At 60.5% G+C, this 17,465-nt stretch overlaps 5 protein-coding genes and 1 non-coding gene across 6 annotated transcripts; 3 read left to right on the forward strand and 3 right to left on the reverse strand.

Annotated features, from left to right (window-relative positions):
* Positions 1-566: 566 nt before the first annotated feature.
* On the forward strand, positions 567-1,901 carry RNR2_1 (Ribonucleotide-diphosphate reductase (RNR), small subunit; the record flags this gene model as incomplete). The annotated part of the gene is made up of 3 exons (XM_028617739.1): positions 567-860; positions 919-1,062; positions 1,116-1,901. 3 exons carry the CDS (start codon positions 567-569, stop codon positions 1,899-1,901), a joined length of 1,224 nt encoding a protein of 407 aa, XP_028474202.1.
* Positions 1,902-3,720: 1,819 nt separating this feature from the next.
* On the reverse strand, positions 3,721-3,804 carry EHS24_001985. The gene has a single exon. It is a non-coding gene; the product is annotated as a tRNA-Asn (tRNA).
* An 856-nt stretch (positions 3,805-4,660) lies between these two features.
* QNS1 (glutamine-dependent NAD(+) synthetase) lies at positions 4,661-7,222 on the reverse strand (the record flags this gene model as incomplete). The annotated part of the gene is made up of 11 exons (XM_028617740.1): positions 4,661-4,782; positions 4,827-4,879; positions 4,927-5,178; positions 5,216-5,320; positions 5,364-5,811; positions 5,849-6,335; positions 6,373-6,579; positions 6,618-6,707; positions 6,760-6,865; positions 6,923-7,007; positions 7,048-7,222. The coding sequence occupies 11 exons, from the start codon at positions 7,220-7,222 to the stop codon at positions 4,661-4,663; spliced, it is 2,130 nt and encodes a 709-aa protein (XP_028474203.1).
* A 266-nt stretch (positions 7,223-7,488) lies between these two features.
* On the forward strand, positions 7,489-8,109 carry GIM5 (subunit of tubulin prefoldin; the record flags this gene model as incomplete). Its single annotated transcript, XM_028617741.1, has 4 exons — positions 7,489-7,563; positions 7,617-7,719; positions 7,770-7,876; positions 7,942-8,109. The coding sequence occupies 4 exons, from the start codon at positions 7,489-7,491 to the stop codon at positions 8,107-8,109; spliced, it is 453 nt and encodes a 150-aa protein (XP_028474204.1).
* A 130-nt stretch (positions 8,110-8,239) lies between these two features.
* On the reverse strand, positions 8,240-9,809 carry EHS24_001988 (uncharacterized protein; the record flags this gene model as incomplete). The annotated part of the gene is made up of 7 exons (XM_028617742.1): positions 8,240-8,419; positions 8,474-8,561; positions 8,601-8,607; positions 8,651-8,706; positions 8,751-8,857; positions 8,899-8,984; positions 9,041-9,809. 7 exons carry the CDS (start codon positions 9,807-9,809, stop codon positions 8,240-8,242), a joined length of 1,293 nt encoding a protein of 430 aa, XP_028474205.1.
* Positions 9,810-13,743: 3,934 nt separating this feature from the next.
* EHS24_001989 (uncharacterized protein) lies at positions 13,744-17,413 on the forward strand (the record flags this gene model as incomplete). Its single annotated transcript, XM_028617743.1, has 5 exons — positions 13,744-14,110; positions 14,189-14,392; positions 14,446-14,574; positions 14,647-14,726; positions 14,777-17,413. 5 exons carry the CDS (start codon positions 13,744-13,746, stop codon positions 17,411-17,413), a joined length of 3,417 nt encoding a protein of 1,138 aa, XP_028474206.1.
* Positions 17,414-17,465: the final 52 nt, after the last annotated feature.

A 17,465-nucleotide genomic window follows, 5' to 3' on the forward strand; every position in this document is an offset into this window, starting at 1 on the left:
GGCCAACGTTGATAACAAAGTACACGCCATTAATACCCAGGGATGTTGGTTGACGTCAAGTCCAGTCAACCAGGGCGGGTACACTAGACAAGCGCGACCTATTTCTCTTTTCGGCCGGGGGGACGCGCCTCCCAGCTCCAGGTCACGTGAATTGATGTCGTTTGGCCGTTTGGACGCGACTTTCGCACCCAAACATTGCCAGTCGCGTACACTGGTAGAGGACGCCCCTGACCCACACACTGCCAGCCACCCGTACGGTGTACGGTGTATACGCGACGCGCGCGCACGCGCTGTGGCCCCGCCCAGCGCAAAAGCGACGACGCAGAGAGAGATTCTCCTGCATATAAGACCACGTCTCGTTCCCCCATCCATCCCCTCTTTTCTCCATCTCACCATCCCAACCCACACAACACACTCTACACACCCACACCCGCGCCTGCGCTTCTTGCTCTTTGCTCTTTGCTATAGACACCTCCCCCTCTCTCCCCCTCTCTTGCATCTCCGCCCCCGCGTTTGCTACCCACTACCCCAACCCCACCCCACCACCACCACCACCACCAACCACCATGGCTACCGTCACCCCTTCCAAGGTCGCTGCCTCGGCTCTCGAGAACATCTCCATCAACACTCCCAAGAAGGAGGCTGGCAAGGACATGCTTGCCAAGCTCAAGGCCGTTGCCGCCGAGTCCCCCGTGGAGGGCGCCAAGAAGGTCGTCGTCGTCGAGGAGGCCGCCCCCAAGATGACCGACGCCGAGCTCCGCAAGCGCTTTGTCGGTGACATCCACTGTGCCGAGAAGGAGGAGCCCCTCCTCAAGGAGTCGACCGACCGCTTTGTCCTCTTCCCCATCCGTTACCGCGAGGTGAGTACTTGCGTTTTTTTGGCCCAGCAAGAGAAAGCCTGGTGCTGACGCGTCCCAGATCTGGCAGATGTACAAGAAGGCCCAGGCGTCGTTCTGGACCGCCGAGGAGATCAACCTCGCTGCCGACCTGCACGACTGGGACAACAAGCTCAACGACAACGAGCGCTACTTTATCGAGCACGTCCTCGCCTTCTTTGCGGCTGTGAGTACAAGACGCGTTCTGAGCGAGGCCAGTTGCTGACCCACTCCCCTCAGTCTGACGGCATTGTCAACGAGAACCTGGTCGAGCGTTTCTGTGGCGAGGTCCAGATTGCCGAGGCCAAGACCTTTTACGGCTTCCAGATCATGATGGAGAACATTCACTCCGAGACCTACTCGCTCCTCATCGACACCTACATCCGTGACAACGCCCGCCGCAACTACCTGTTCAACGCCATTGACAACATTCCCTGCATCAAGAAGAAGGCCGACTGGGCCCTCCACTGGATCTCGGACAAGAACTCGTCGTTTGCCGAGCGTCTCATCGCCTTTGCCGCCGTCGAGGGTATCTTCTTCTCGGGCTCGTTTGCGTCTATCTTCTGGCTCAAGAAGCGCGGTCTCATGCCCGGTCTCACCTTCTCCAACGAGCTCATCTCGCGTGACGAGGGTCTCCACACCGACTTTGCCTGCCTCCTGTTCACCCACCTCCGTCGCCGCCCCCACCCGGACACCATCAACAGGATCATCCGCGAGGCCGTCGCCATTGAGCAGGAGTTCCTCACCGACGCCCTTCCCGTGTCGCTCATTGGCATGAACGCCAAGCTCATGTGCCAGTACATTGAGTTTGTCGCCGACCGTCTGCTCGTCGCCCTCGGCAACGACAAGCTGTACGACTCGGCCAACCCCTTCGACTTCATGGAGATGATCTCGCTGCAGGGCAAGGCCAACTTCTTCGAGTCGCGTGTCTCGGCCTACTCCAAGTCGGGTGTCAACCAGGCCGTCGGCCAGACCGCCGAGGTCGCCGCTGCCAAGCGCGCTTTCGCTCTCGACGAGGACTTCTAAAACAACATTTAGGTTTAAAACGGAGCCCGAGTCAGTAGCATAGCGTAAAGAGCCCCCGGTGAGCGGCTTTATTATAGTGTATCCCTTGATAGATTGGTATTGTATGCGACATTTTTCTTCCCCAACACAGCTGCATGGACACCGAGCAGCAGGCGATAAGATTAGGCAGAGGAGAAGCGGGACCACGACATGGGCCCAGCTTGGAACGAGCGACGTCACCTGCTTCAAGCAAGCACACGACGTTGGACAGGAACATCGCCACGAGTCGTCGCATAACCACCTGCCTCTGACCGTCTGACTAATCATGACCAGCGCGGCACAGTCATCCGCGGAAGAGTCCACCGACGTCCAGTCATCCAACAATGCAGTCCAGTCATCTCTGGATCTCCGGGCGCAGGTCAGGGGCAGAAACGAGGGCCACGGCCACGCCGGCGGGGAAGGGGGGGGGGGGATCAAAAATGTCATCTGCGGAGGCTGGTCAAGGGAACCGAGGCCACAAAGTTCTGCGAGCTCGAGCTCGGACACACCGGGTCTGTGGCTAGAGCAATGAGGTGGGGGACACGCGCGCCTTGTCATCTCGGGAGGCTGGTCGAGGGTTCTTCTCGCGGGCACGGTGGACCCATGGAGGTGCAGGAAGCCAGAACTGCCATGTCATGTCTGGAGGCTGGTCGAGGGTGTTGTCCGCGTGGCGTAGGCAACGGTCTGGGCGGGGGGAAGGAGGGGTTTTACGGGATCCTGCGACGCGTCCCACGTCCTACGTGGCCAGGTGCATGCGACCCGACCCGGTCAGGCCTGTGGGTGTCTTAGAGCGCGTCGCGGTGCAGTTCCCTGCGTCATGAATGTCGCTGCTCGTGGGAGCGGGAGGTCAGCTGGCGGGGTCAAGCCATCGCCCGGTGGCAGGTGGACAAACGACACCGCAATGGTTAGACGCCGCTATGACCGCGCGCAGTCTGGCCACGCGCACCAAACTGCTGCACATGCAATACACAGGCTCCCAGAGTGTCAGAGCATTAGCAACGCGGTGGGTTCCCCTACATGACGCTGCAGCGCGAAAACGAGGGGTGCGAGACGCGATGCAGGGATTCGGTCGACATGTGGCGCAGTCCCGTGGTCGCAGGAGGTGTGAGCCCAGGGATGCGTCAACGGGTATCCGGGCCCCTCACAGCTACGGGGGTTCAGTCATGTACATACAGGGTCCTGACGAGACGCGTCTGCGTCCAGTTTGCGGCTGCGGCAACGGCATCTACACGCGTCTTGGAAGGGTTGCTGCGTTGCTGGACGGCGACGGAGTTGGGGACATGCCGCTGTGGATCTCGGGCTGTTGGCGGAACAGCCTGGTGGCACCACACGTGAATGTGGCAGGTGGGCTTGCCGCTCTCAACCACTGCAACCACGACCTTCTGGTTCCACGTTGTCCATGCTGCATGAGCAGAGAGTTTTCCCCCTTTTACCTTTGCCGGCGAAGGTGCGGGAAGAGCAGAGCGGTGGAGAGGAAGGCAATGTGGCGTAGCCCAGCTGTTGGAGAAGGTACCGGCTCTAGACTCGCGGCCTGTCCTTCTAGGCAGGCAAAGGCAGGGCAACTGAAGATCCCGAGCTGCCCCATCAAACTGAAGGAAACCCATACAAATGAGACCACACGGGGGGCACAACATGGGCTCGTACAGGCCAGACGTAAAGTGTGGCAATGTACATTACCCGCCACAAAACGAGCCGCGACAATCCTCCGACCGGTCTTCTCTGTCGTCTCTATCCCTCTGCATCGTCCAACACCACTCCCAACCCCCAAAAGAAGCTCCAGGGGATGCAAAAGAAGAGTGTACTACCCCACCAGGGCTCGAACCTGGGACCTCGGAGTATGTTGAAGATAACAGCTCCACGCGCTAACCAACTGAGCCATAGGGTAGACGACGGTGCTGTTTCTCGACACGTCGAGTGGAGGCGAGCTGTCCTCGCTCGTCTGGACTTGTCGTGTCCGTCCTCTGCGCTGCACCATGCCTCTTGTAGGTCAATAATGTACATGTGAAAGGGGTCGGACGATATGGAGACCGCGGAGGTGAAGAGGCGCCGAGGTATAACTCTGTAGTTACAGGATCTCAAACATGAGTGGCATCGTCCTCGCGTGAGGGCATCATGTCTTTTGCGTCCTCCTCCGTCACTTCCGGGCCCTCCACTTTGGCCAATGGTGCATTTTAAACCTCTTTCGATCTGTTATCCTGTCCCCACTGAAAGTGGTGTTGTAGCAGTTGCCTTCGTGGTTGTATGCAGCAAGCCTGCATTTGCTGACCATTTGTTGTCATTTTTCCGACCTTCCTGCCCGTCTGCCACCGGCAACTACAAATGCGCATAACATGACTATGCGAACCTCGCCAGGTTGGACAGTTCACTATACTCTTATAAAGCCTTTCAGCAACGCCTGATGTCCGGGTATGCCCAAGTGGCAAGGTCCGTTCGGTCTGAGGATATACCACATGTTCAGTATGTCAATATAAAAATATATATGAGAAATTGCTCGACTATGCAGACTGGTACAGAAAACCGTCCTCGCATGTGCGTCATCTCTCCCTCCTGTCAAAGTCAAACGCCACAGTCAAGCCCGACCACAACATCTGGAGCAGTACACAACATCATCGCATCCCCCCCCTCCCCGCAAAGAACTCCCCCTGAACGAACCCCGACGACTATGTACTGCAGCTAGCTGTTCATCCTGCAAAGGTCTACACCCCATCGTATGGTGAGGTCTACGTGTGTGTGTGTCTTTTCTAATCGACCTTGGCCTTGTCGCCCTTGGCCGCGCGGTCCGGGAGCTGCGCAGCCAGGCCGTCAATCTTGGCGAACTGGTGCTCAAAGCGCGACGGGTAGAGGAACGGGCGGAGGTCAAAGCCTGCGGGGTGGGTCAGTCTAGCACCTTGTTGCATGAGTACCCACGGTTGTCGTCGGGCGAATAGCTCTCCATGTGCACCGAGGGCGTGAGGGTGGTCCTTGACGGTCAGCCAGGGGCAAGAAAAACGGTGCGAGCCAAACTCACATCTTGTGGCGGTTGATGGCGTGCATGAACCAGAAGAACTTGACCTTTTCGGCAATCTCGGTCGGGGAGAGGAACGTGCCCCACTTCTGCACGAGGTTCTCATACATGCTGAAAGGACCGCACTTGTCGACCTTGCGGAGGCGGCCAAATACGCTGAGCTCGTCGTACGTCATGCCCATCTCGACCTCGTCAGACTGCACGCTGTCGTTTTCAATGGGGATGAGCTCGGCCGACGGGACGGCGTCGAGGAAGCTGGTGGGTGAGTTATCGTCAAGCAGCTGGTACCCACCTCCTCAGGATCGGCATGTCAAACTCGACCTCGGCGTACGCGATGAAGCGCTTGAGATCGGTCTTGGAGATGCCGCCGATGGGGTTGACGTCGGCAGATGAGCAGCTGTTTTTTGTGAGTTGGCTATTTCAAACGCATAACAACTCACTCATACTTGGTCAGGTAACCACGCAGACTCTCGTCGACGTTGGCACTGCCAAGAACAAGGAGACCGCCAGTCTTGCCGCGCGCCCAGGGGAGGAGCTGGGCAAACATGTATCCGACGACCATGCGCAGACGCGCCTGGATGTTTTGCAGGGCGAGGTTTTCGGCATTGGAGCCGCCGTGGACCTTGAACTGCGGGGTACGGCCTGTGATGAACGAAAAGATGCCCTTGACGGCGCTGACGGCAGTGTCCATGTTCAAGTCGACGTGGTACGCGCCAATGGCCTCGGCGAGGTCCTTGGCGCGCTTGCGCGTCTCGGCGGACGAGTTCTCAGTGCCCATGTAACAAGTGTGGAAGATGCGGTTTGCAAATTCCCTGGGGTCGGTCGGGAGGTAGGACGAGTCGTCGGGCTCGCCAGTCATGCGGCGCGCGTCGTCGATAACCTGTTTGTCTAGTTTGTGAGCTTATACGGGTTTCAGCCAACTCACTTCCCTCCGAGGCAGCCTTGGCAACAAGACGGCACATCGAGTGAACAATAGCGGCAGTAGCGCACGAGTCGATACCACCAGACAGGGGGAGGAAGTAGCCCTGGGTGCGCGAGCGGCGGAGGTAGTCCCAGAGCCAACAGGCTGGGCCCAGAGCAATCTCCTCCTCGGGGGTGTGGTAAGTCATGCCCTTCTCCGAGGTCTCGTCCTCGCCAACGCGGATGCCGAGACCGCCGTCGAGACGCATGTCAATACGGAGACGCTCGTACGGTGGGCTCTGCGCGGCCTGGTGGCTACGGCTCGAGCTCTTGCGGTGGGCGCGCACGGCCTCGAGGTCCACAGTGGCAGTGACGACCTCGACGTCGTTGAGCGAGAATTGGGTTCCGCGCGCGAGGATCTGGCCGTTCATGGCAATCATGCACGCGCCGTCATAGTACAGGCGGTCACCGTCACAGCCCTGCTGGTTGGCATAAAGGTAGACGCCACCGAGCTGAGCGTTAGCCATCAGGAAGTCAGCACCAACGCACCTTCATGGTGGCCTCCTTGATGAGCTCTACGCGGCGGTTGAGCTTGCGCAGCTCGTGGTGGCTCGCCGACGAGTTGGTGAAGATCTCCACACCGTCGAGGCCCATGCCAATGTGGGGTGAGTTGGGGGTGAAGAGCTCCTCGCAGAGCTCGACGCCGATACAGGTGTCGCGCGTGGTCACCACGGCGTCGCCAAAGGGAACATAGTGCTGAGACTGTCAGCTAAAGCGAAGAAGTGCAAGCTCACCTGTCCGGTAACGTTCGAGATGATATCGGGGAGCGAGTGCTCCTCGGTAGTACGGTGCTTGTCCCAAGGAGTAAAGTGGCGCAGTTCACGCTGAAATGGAAACACATGTCAATACTCAATTGATAGTGTTGTTGGCTCTCACGTAGTTGCCGTCGTTGGCCATCCACATCTTGGGCCTGATGAGCACAATCTTGCCGTTGTAGATGATAACACGGCAGTTGTAGTTGGCGTTCTTGTGCACGATGGGCCTGGGGTTGTCGCGTGAGCACATCTGTCTTCCCCCACCACTGTAGGGTGCTACTCACATGCCAATGTCACACACGATGCCTTGGGCCTCCTCGCTCTTCAGGATCTGGGCGAGGATCTCCCACGAGTGGAGGACTACATCGCCTGGAGCGTTAGAATGTGCCTAGTTGATCTATTAACGCACCCTCGAGAAAGTGGTCGAGACAGCCATAGCCGGGAATCTCGAGCTCGGGACCGACACGCAGCGTCGCGCCCTTTGATTTGGCGATTGCGATAGACGCGAGGATACGCTCATAGTTGCCCTTAAAGTCGAGGGCCCACTGCCTGAGCTGGCAGGTCGCGACAGTGACGAGCTTCATGGGTGGCAAATGGGGTGTGGGTAGCTGTGAGAGAAGGGGAGCACAGCCAACTGCATACACAGAGGTATATCGGCTCGCGGATGACGGTTGTGTCGAGTTAAAGTGGAGGTCCGGATCGGCGCGTAGACAAAAACTACACGTCATTGGATCTTTCCGTTATCACTGTCGCGCACCTCCGTCGCGCTCGACGTTCTAGCTTGATCGCCGTCGCTCCAGACGACAAGCCAACCTTCTCCAACAACACAGCTCCAACCCAGACTCAAAACATGGCCGAGCAGCAGGTCCAGATTACCGACCTTGACCCGCAGCAGCTGCAGGAGGTCAAGAAGCAGCTCGACGAGGTGCGTTGTGAATGGCACAGCCGGTGCGCACACGATACTCACCCATCTTGCAGGAGCTCGACCACCTGACCAACTCGTTTGGCCAGCTCAAGCAGGCGCAGGCCAAGTTCCGCTCGTGCATGTCGGACATTGATGAGCTCACTCCCGCGACGACCGGTACGTCGACCCTTTATCTCTCGGCTGTTCTGTTCCTGACGCTCGTCCAGACAAGGAGGTGCTCATCCCGCTCACCTCGTCGCTGTACGTCCCCGGCAACCTGGGCGACGTGAGCAACGTCATCGTCGACGTCGGCACGGGCTACTACGTCAAGAAGGTGAGCTGGGAGCTGCTGTCTTCCCCCAAAGGCCACGCGCTGACGCGCGTTTTTGTTTTCTGCAGACCCGGGCAGAGGCCAACTCGCACTACAAGACCAAGGCCGACTTTGTGCAGCAGAACCTGGACACGCTCCAGAAGACGATCGAGCGCAAGCAGGAGAACGCCCAGAGCGTCGTGCAGGTCATGCAGATGAAGCTCCAGGAGCAGCAGCAGCAGCCGCAGAAGGCCTAGTTTTACACACCGCACCACACCACATATTTGGAAAACAATGGCCTTTCTGGGGCCAATATATATATATCTTGTAACCCCTGCATGTATACCCCCCAGCCCTCCTTTATCTGCACAATGTCCAACCTGTCCATTAGGCGGGGCACCCGACGCCGATACGGCGGTGCATGTGCCAGCTGATCTCGAGGTAGTTTTGCTCCGTCTCGGGGGTGACGAGGCCGTGGCGCATGAGAAAGTCGACGAGGATGAGGCCGCAGTTGGGCTTGAACTCGCCGGCCTGGAGTGCGGCGATTGTCTCGGGGACAGTCTTGAGCTGGGGCAAAGTGGTCAACAGAAGCGCCTTGTAGCGAGTTTATGGACAACTTACCTCGAAGGACTCGACCTCGTCGTCGTGGGGCCGGGGGAGGACGTACTCTGCCGAGTCGCGAGGGGGCAGGGGCAGGTCGTAGATGTACCTTGACGTCAGTGGGAACTCCATGTGGTGTGGGGCTCACTCGATCTCTGAGAACATGTTAGCTGAGCTGGTACAAGAGACTGAGCTTACCTGGCTGCAGGAACCCGGCCGAGGTGATGTAAAAGTAGGTCGTGACACCGGCGTTCCTGGACTGTTGGTGCTGAACCCTCCGCAAAGACAACAGGCTCACCTCAAGCGCTTCTTGACAAAATCTGCAGGGAGAGACGCCTCTTCATCGCACTCCTTGACAATGGTGTTGAAGGGCGTGTAGCCCATCTCGATACCCCCAGCGACGGACTGTCGTGAGCTCGATTTCGCCTGGGGCAATCATAGCTTACATTGTCCAGCATGCCAGGCCAGGTCGCTTTGGTCGGGCTGCGACGGGGCACCCAGATCTTCATGTCCTGCCCTTCTCCCTCGTACGCTGTGGAGACGTGTAAGCTGTGCCCCCCCCCCCCTCGGGCAGTTGGTTACACTTACCAGTCATGTGGACGCCAAAGGTCGCAAAGCCAAACACGGCACAGGCAGCGCGCTCACACCCGAACACAAGGTTGCCAAAGGGAGCGCGGGGTGCATTTGTGAGGGCGGCCGACTTGGGCGAGGCATAGATGGCGTACAGCTCGTTACGCCAGCCTTTAAGAAATCCATCAGCGGCGAGAGCGGGTGTGAGATACAAAGACAACGCACCATCAAGAGCCTCGGGGAACTTGCCCGCTTGCTTCCATCGCGCCGCTGTCGCGGCGATGGCGGCGTTCATGGCCTCGTGGCCCTGGGCCAGCACCGCGGCTGTGAACGCGACACACTCGATATCCTGTGTCTTGGGGTCACGCACAAACTCGTACGGTCCCTCGGCGCCTTCCTCGACGACGAGAGCGATGAGGACGGCCGGGCGAAGCAGGCCGACTGGGTAGAGCTTGGCGGCATGGTCGGCTGCAGCGACGTGAAACGGCGTGTAGTGCTCGTTGGTCTCTGGGTGGTGGGTAGGGTATGTACCCGTGTGGTGAGGAAAGTTGTCAGCGTTGAGGACAAACGGGAGGAGGGAGGGTGGGGCGGCCATTTGTGTTGTGTATATGGTGGTAGGAACTGGGTGGATGGCGTAATGGAGATATGGAGGAGCCTGGGTCTTGGCGTCTGGCGCCGCGTCTGGGGCTGCTGTGCCAGGAAAGTTCCGTTGGATCCGGAGAAAGAGATCGATGTGGGGACCCCAGGTTTTGGCCCATTCTTTGTGCTCACTCTGCAATGACGGCATGACGGCACGGGCGTGCGGGCGGGCGTGCCATGGGAAGCAGATTGGGGTTGTGGGTGTGCCCGGGTGTGTTGGTTGTGGCATGTGGGTGTTGCTGTGGTGCGTGCGCTCTTGTCGCTCGGCTCAACGCAGCCCGAAACCCATCAATTCGGAGCGCCGGGGAGAGAGAAGCCACCGAGAGACCAGAAGTCGTGGCACATGGTGGCGTCGGGTGGGGACGTGGGGACTACGCACGACAACTGTGATCAAAAACACACAAACAGCAGAGGCGCGGCGGCGGGGCCAGCGCCCAGCGCCATGCCAAGGAATGTTGGTCACCCTCGTGTCCGCTCCAGCCGCTCCCCCAGGGCCGTTTCAACGGGACCTGGGGCGTGCAGGCGGGTGCTAAAAAGCACGAGCTGGGCCGAACAGTGCACCGTACGCTGTACACTGTGTTACTGTGGGCGGGGATGCCTTTCTCCATGTAGCCGCAGCACCACCCCGAGGCCCATGTGATTTGTTTGCATGGGTGTTTTATTCCCTCACGTATGCATGCAGGCCAACCTGGTGCGTAGGGTCTGTCAGTGGGATCCGCGATGGGATCGCCCCCCCCCCCCCCCGCCCGCCCCGTGACCCAGTGGACATTGGTGATGACGCAAAGGAAAGACGTGCCAAGACCTATGTATATGTACCGTGGTGGTGTTTCGGCGTGCCTGTTTAGTCCACAGGCCACAGGCCACAGGCTACAGGCTACAGGCTACAGGCTACAGGCTACAGGCTACAGGCTACAGGCTACAGGCTACAGGCTACAGGCTACAGGCTACAGTCTACAGGCTACAGTACCTATTCGTTTTATTGCACACCCAGACGGACGGTGTGCCCAGCCAAAAGCACCGCAATATTGTTTGAATGTGCGCTTTGCTTTTTTTTTTTTCCCACCATTATCTCGGGGTTTCCATTAGGCTAAGTGTACAGAGTGTGATCCGCGTGTCGGGGCGCGCGGGTGGGGGGCTTGCGTGGGGCGTGGTGTGTGTGTGCTGTATCGTTCCCGCCCCTTTTGTGATCGACGGAAGCCGGTGACGATGCCGGTGTCTGGCGCTTGCTGTGGCAGTTTTGGCTGACACGACAAGAGGCACAACATCCACCCCACCCACCACCACCACACACACGACCGGGGGGGGTGGGGGCCAGGCCAGGACCACCACCCGTGGACGGGACCTGGACGCGGGCGGTCGGAGGGCAGCCAGGGACCACTCTGTCGGAGTATTAAAAAAAGCGCAGATTCAAACACACAGAGACATGCGACGTGAGACGTGCGACGCCCCCCACGCCCATGGCGTTGGTGGCGTCCTCTCCGTCCTGGATCATCAGGGTGACTGCATGGCTGGCACACGCGCGCACACGTTGCCGCAACAACGCACGCTGGGTGGTGTGATGGAAAGGAAGGAAAGAAGGACATCCATGGCGTCGTCCATATGAGCGTCTCGCCGGGGGGTATGCTGACCCAACCTCGTCATCATGACCGTTGCCGCCAATAAGCACACCACACGAGTACATACATGCTCCTGGTCAATCCGGTCCCGAGATGGGGTGTGAGGTCTACATGGAATTGGAGCACAACGACGGGCCAGACGGGGGTGGCCCTGGAGGAAGACAGGGGGCAAGTGGTCATGTACGGTGTACAGAATCCCGGTATGTTACGAGGAGGGGGGTGGCCGGGGTGGTGCGTGTCTGTTTTGGGTATATTATATATTGTATCCACACACCCACATTCCCGACCCGCCGGGCCTAGGAGAGATCCACGGGCGGGGCGGGGGTCACAACGGCTCCAGCGCGCCAGAGCTAGGGCCGCCACTTTGTGCCGCTGCCGAGAGAGAGAGAGACACCGCACGCTCAGGGTGGGGCTTGTGGGCGGCGTCAGCCGAATCGAGCGCCATTTCGCCAGGGACAGACCAACAGAGAGTCCATACACACAGAGATGTAACCCGCACACGCACGCCCACACGCACGCACGCACGCACGCTCCAGCAGGCAACCTCCTCCCCCCCCCCCCCGCGCGCCGGCCGCCTCCCCCCCCCCCCGCGTCAGGTCCGAGCTCTCTCCCAGTCTCTCTCTTATGGGTCCGCAACCGATGGCCCACCCTATATTCTCTTCCCTCTCGCTCCTGTCCCCGCAACGTCTCGGCTGTGGAACGCTAGAGATCCTAGAGACCTGTGTGGGCCTGTCTGCAGCCGTCACAGCCTGAGCGCTTCGGTTTCTCTCTCTCTTCCACACCCCCTCCTCTTTCCCCCCAACTCTCTCCCTTCCATTCCGTTACTCAATCCCCCATCCACTCCCCCCCCCTCCTCCTCTGTCCCCCATCCCCATACCACTTGGCCACCACCTCGGTCATCCATCCACACATCACCCACATTCCGCTGCTGTCGCGCTGGAGAGCGACCAAGTGACAATCCCACATCGGTACATCGCGCGACTATCCCCCCGCGGGCTTCCTGGCCTTCCTTTCTTGTCTTCCTTCTAACGTGGCCCGCCCCGCCGCCCCTGCGCCGCCCCACTTGACAGAGCGCGCCCCCACGTTAATCCTCCCAACAGAAGATACGGCCACGCCTCGACGTGGTTGTCCTCGCTTTGAAAAGGAAACACACACACACGAAAAACACTGCCTTTCGGGCATTGTCTGTCTCGTTTAGTCGTTGCCTCCGACAAGCCGACCGCGAAACCCCACCCACATATACACGTCTCTCTGTGCACGGGCTCCCCCTTACTGCGTCCAACGCCCCGGCGTCAGCCCCCTTTCTCTCTCGCGCTCAGCTGCGACGACACACCCGGGACACGGACTGCCTGCACCTGTGCGTCGGTGTTGTGCTTCAACCAACCAACACCCACATCACACACCACACCACACCCCACCCCCACAACACCTAATACTTGGGCCGTTCATCGCATCTGCCCAGCGACCTCGCCTTTTTGCACTGCATCTATCTCGAGTCCAGTGCTGAGTGCGCGCGCGCAAGTTGAGGAAAAGCGATCATCCTTGAACAGGTAAGTAATGATCAGAATCAGAGAGAGAGTGGATTAGCAAACGAGAGTCGCGACGACGACGGACGGACGGACGCACAGGCAGCCAGCCAGCCAGCCCAGCCAGCCAGCCCAGCCAGCCCGGCCGCCACGGCAATCAGTGTGTGCGCGCGCCAGCAGCTGGCTCGGCTCCCCTCTCTGGCGCACCTCGCCGCTGCGGGCGTCTCTCGTCTCGTTCCTTGGCAAAGGGGCCTTTGCTCCGTTCCACACAATCCCTCGTCCTCTCTTCCTTCCTTGCGCCCCCCTCCCCCCGCCCCACTTGCCAACACGCACAGATCCCTCCCCCCCTCTCCCCTCTCTACAATCCCACATCTCCCTCGCCGCGCTTCCGAGTCCATCACTCCCATCCAATCCATCAATCACTACTCTCCGACACAACACCCACTGCACCATCCATCACCCCCATCACCCCCCATCATCCATCCAGTCGGCATCCACCACACTCCCTCCCCACCGCTCCTCGTACCCTATCCCCCTAGAGCCTCTACAAGGCCTCATCGCGCAAGCAGCCCGCTGGCCGGCATCTATCTGCAGGTGAGTTGTTCTTTTCCTTCCCATTTGCCCTACACCACTTGTTCCTCCCCGGGCGCTTTGCTTCCCTCGCTCGCCCTGTTTGGCCACCGTTCGCACGCACTCGTGCAACTGGGCGCCCCCCGCACACCGCGCGCTGCTTGGGCTCGACTCTGGAGACAAACATCCACAGCGCGCACCTGCTGCCATTCCTATACCATCCACCCCCGCACCTCGTCGTTGCCGAGGTTGTTGTGAGCACATTGGTCCCGGGGGAGGCAGTCACAACGCATTGTGCACTACAGCCACGCCCCCACGCAACATACTCGTCATTGCCTCGAGAGTAGCAACTGACATTCATTCTTTAGCCATGCCTGCCGACTCGCGCATGTCCCATCACCCAGCCAACTACCCACCCCCTGGCTATGGCTCCCAGCCATCGCATCCCGGGATGCACCACCACCACCCGTCCAGGTCTAACGGACCCCCTCCCCCTCCTATGCCTGTCGGAGGTCCCCCCGGTCCGCCCATGCCTGTAGGCGGCCCACCCTCCATGCCCATGTCCGTGCCCCCTCCAGAGGCCGTCCCGCCTCCTCCAGCTCCCGTGTCCAACGGCCACAGCCACGGCACACCTGGCCCTCCTGGGTTGAGCCCAGCGGCGAGAGCAGGCAAGGAGAAGCAGGACAACGTTCTTCAGCAGTTGGCTGCGGCCAACGAGAACACCTGGATGTTGATCGGTAAGTACAAGGACGAGCGAGGGCGTGCGCGCGGCGTGTGCAGGACCACGGGCGGCGTTTGCTGACTCTTGTGCGCAGGTGCTGTGTCTGAGCAGATGAACGACCAGGACCGCGCGCTGGCCGCGTTTGAGAATGCGCTACGCCACAACCCCAACTCGGTCCTGGGTCTCAACGCGGTGGCCTCGATCGCCCGCAGCAGGGACCAGTTTGACAAGGCCATCGAGTACTTTCAGCGCATCCTCAACATCAAGCAGGACAATGGCGAGGTCTGGGGATCCATGGGTCACTGCCTGTTGATGAAGGACGACCTCCCCAAGGCGTACACCGCCTACCAGCAGGCCTGCACTACCTTCCCAACCCAAAAGAGCCCAAGCTCTGGTACGGCATCGGCATCCTTTACGACCGTTACGGCTCGTTTGAGCATGCCGAGGAGGCATTCTCAAGCGTGCTTAAAATGGACCCTAGTGAGTCCAGAGGGCCAGAGGGCCACCTCTCGCTTCCCGTTTCTCAGACGAACACGAGGCTGACACACAAAGGCTTTGAGAAGGCAAACGAGATCTACTTCCGCCTGGGTATCATCTACAAACATCAGCGCAAGTATGCGGCATCGCTTGACGTAAGTAGCGCGCGTTCGTTACCTTGCCTACCGCTGACATTGTCTTCCAGTGCTTCAAGTACATTATCAACAATCCTCCGCGCCCATTGACGTCGTGGGATATTTGGTTCCAGCTTGGTCACGTCTTTGAGCTCGACTCGGACTATGAGTCTGCGCGTGACGCCTACATGCGTGTTCTGGGCCACCAGCCCGACCACGCAAAGGTCCTCCAGCAGCTTGGTTGGCTGTACACCCAGCCGGCGGCTCCGTTTGCCAACCAGGACCAAGGTGTCGCATACCTCACCAAGAGTCTCGAGACCGATGGCAACGACGCCCAGAGCTGGTACCTGCTTGGCCGTGCGTTTATGGCTGGTAACCGCTTCAACAAGGCGTACGAGGCGTACCAGCAGGCAGTGTACCGTGACGGTCGCAACCCCACGTTCTGGTGCTCCATTGGTGTGCTCTACTTCCAGATCAACCAGTACCGTGACGCCCTGGATGCCTACTCGCGCGCCATTCGCATCAACCCTTACATCTCCGAGGTGTGGTCCAACCTTGGCAGCCTTTACGAGTCGTGCAACAACCAGATTACCGACGCCATTGACGCGTACTCGCGTGCCGCCGAGCTTGACCCCCAAAACCAAATCATCAAGCATCGCCTCCAGCTTCTCCAGCACGGCGGAAACCAGCAGCTGCCCCCTCCTCCTGTGCCCATCGACGTTCACCCCTCGCAGTACACGGTACAGCCCGGCGGTGGCCAGTACGGCGCCAATGGCAGCCCCGGAGACTCGCCTCGCATGGGCCCTCCACCTCCCCCTGGGCCCATTGGAGGTGGACCGGACCGCCAGATTGCCGAGCCTGGAACTCGCGACTTGCCTGCGCCACCTGCAGAGTTTGCCAGGCCACACTCTCCCGGCGCAGGTGGACCCTTCCGCGGTGCCGTGCCGCCGCCCCTCAATCAGGTCGACGAGTCGCGCGGCGCAATGTCGGGTCTTGCACGCCTGGCACCGATCGACACGGACAGACCCGAGCCTCGCGACCTTCGTGACTCGTACCGCGATGGCCCAGGCCCCGCATACAACGGTGGTGGCCCTCCCATGGGTGCTCGCTACGACCCAGCTCACGAGGCCGCTGCCCGCCGTCACCAGTCGCCTGGTTCTCCTCGCCGTCGCGGTGGACCCGGACCCGGCCCCGGCCCCGAGCCTGGCCCGCCTCAGCCTTACCCGGGTTATCCTCCCCCTCACCCAGGCTATCGCGAGCGCGAAGAGTGGGAGCGCCGCGGCGGTGGTGATCCTCGGGACCCTCGGGACCCTCGCACCATGCAGCCCCAGCACGATCCCCGCCAGCCGTCGCCTCGCCTCCCGGAGCGTGGCCACCCCGGTCAGGACCCGCGCGCGCCAATGCACCGTATGCCGTCGGGAGACCTTCGTGATCCTCGTGACATGCGCGACCCTCGTGACATGCGCGACCCCCGTGAAATGCGCGACCCCCGCGACCCGCACGGCGATCCCCGAGAGGTTAGACCCGACCCCCGCGACCCCCGCGAGTTCCAGCGTGGTCCTCCAGAGGGCTACCCGTACCCGAGCTACGAGCAGCAGCAGCAGCAGCAACAGCAGCAACAACAGCAGCAACAGCAACAGCAACAGCAGCATCATATGCGCGGCCCTGCGGCTCCATACCCACCCCCCTACGACCCTCGTCGCGACGAGCGGTACCAGGAGGAGATGAAGCCCCGCATGGACCACCCGATGAACGGCCGCGGCATGTCTCTGTCCCGCGAACTCCCTCCCGACAGGCGTGCGCCGAGTCCCGCGGCGTCGACGAGCTCCAAGGCTTCTGTGAAGCGCAAGGCCTCGGACAATGAAAAGCGCAAGGCGCCACCGCCCCAACAACCGCAGCAACTGCCTCCTCCTGCCAAGAAGGGCGATCTCAAAAAGGACAAGCGCTTGAACGGCGACGGCACGTCGTCTCCTCGCACTGCCGCGTCGCCTGCGCCATCCCAACAGGCTTCGACTCCTCGCCAGGCGCCCCCGAGCCGCACTGTGGATGAAGATTACGACGAGGGTGTGGACGCTCTCATGTTCCTCCACTCTGACCGCCGAGCGTCGACATCGTTCCCATCTGGCACTGCTGCTCCCACTCTTGACAAGACTTCGCCTCCCAGCTCTGTGGCCGGCACAAAGCGCGCGACTCCTCCTTCACCCGAGCTCTCGCGCCCCAACACGGAGAAAAAGTCGCGCGCCTCGCCGCCCGTGACCAGCCCCGCGAAGCGCACCACTGTCATTGAGGTTCTCAACCATCCCGGCCCAGAGCGTCGCCAGATTGAGGTTCTCAATGCGCCCCGCATGCACTCTGCCAACGACTCGATGCGGCCCCACAGCGCCAAGTCACCCCCTCCCCGTTCCCCAGATGCGCCCATGCACCCTGCGTCCAAATCTGCGTCGCCAAAGTCGCCCGCGCGCCCAACGACCAAGCCCTCGCCGCGGTCCCCCGAGGCGGCCACGTCGGCTACCAAGTCGCCCGAGCGCGCCGCCGAGCGTGAGCGTGAGCGTCCGTCGGCATCGCCCAAGGCGCCTCTGAGCACTGCCAGCGACAAGAGCGGCAAGGCATCGGCATCGGCCGCGTCAGCCTCCGCCGCGCCTGCCCCAGAGAAGGAGCAGGAACAAGAAGATGTCGAGATGGCCGACGCCGAGAAGGAGAAGGAGTGAACGCGTTGGCGAAGCGTACTTGACATGAGTTAATCAGAAAGAGAGAGAGAGA

The sequence above is a fragment of the Apiotrichum porosum genome (assembly GCF_003942205.1).
Source record: "Apiotrichum porosum strain DSM 27194 chromosome Unknown scaffold_11, whole genome shotgun sequence".
NCBI lineage: Eukaryota > Fungi > Basidiomycota > Tremellomycetes > Trichosporonales > Trichosporonaceae > Apiotrichum > Apiotrichum porosum.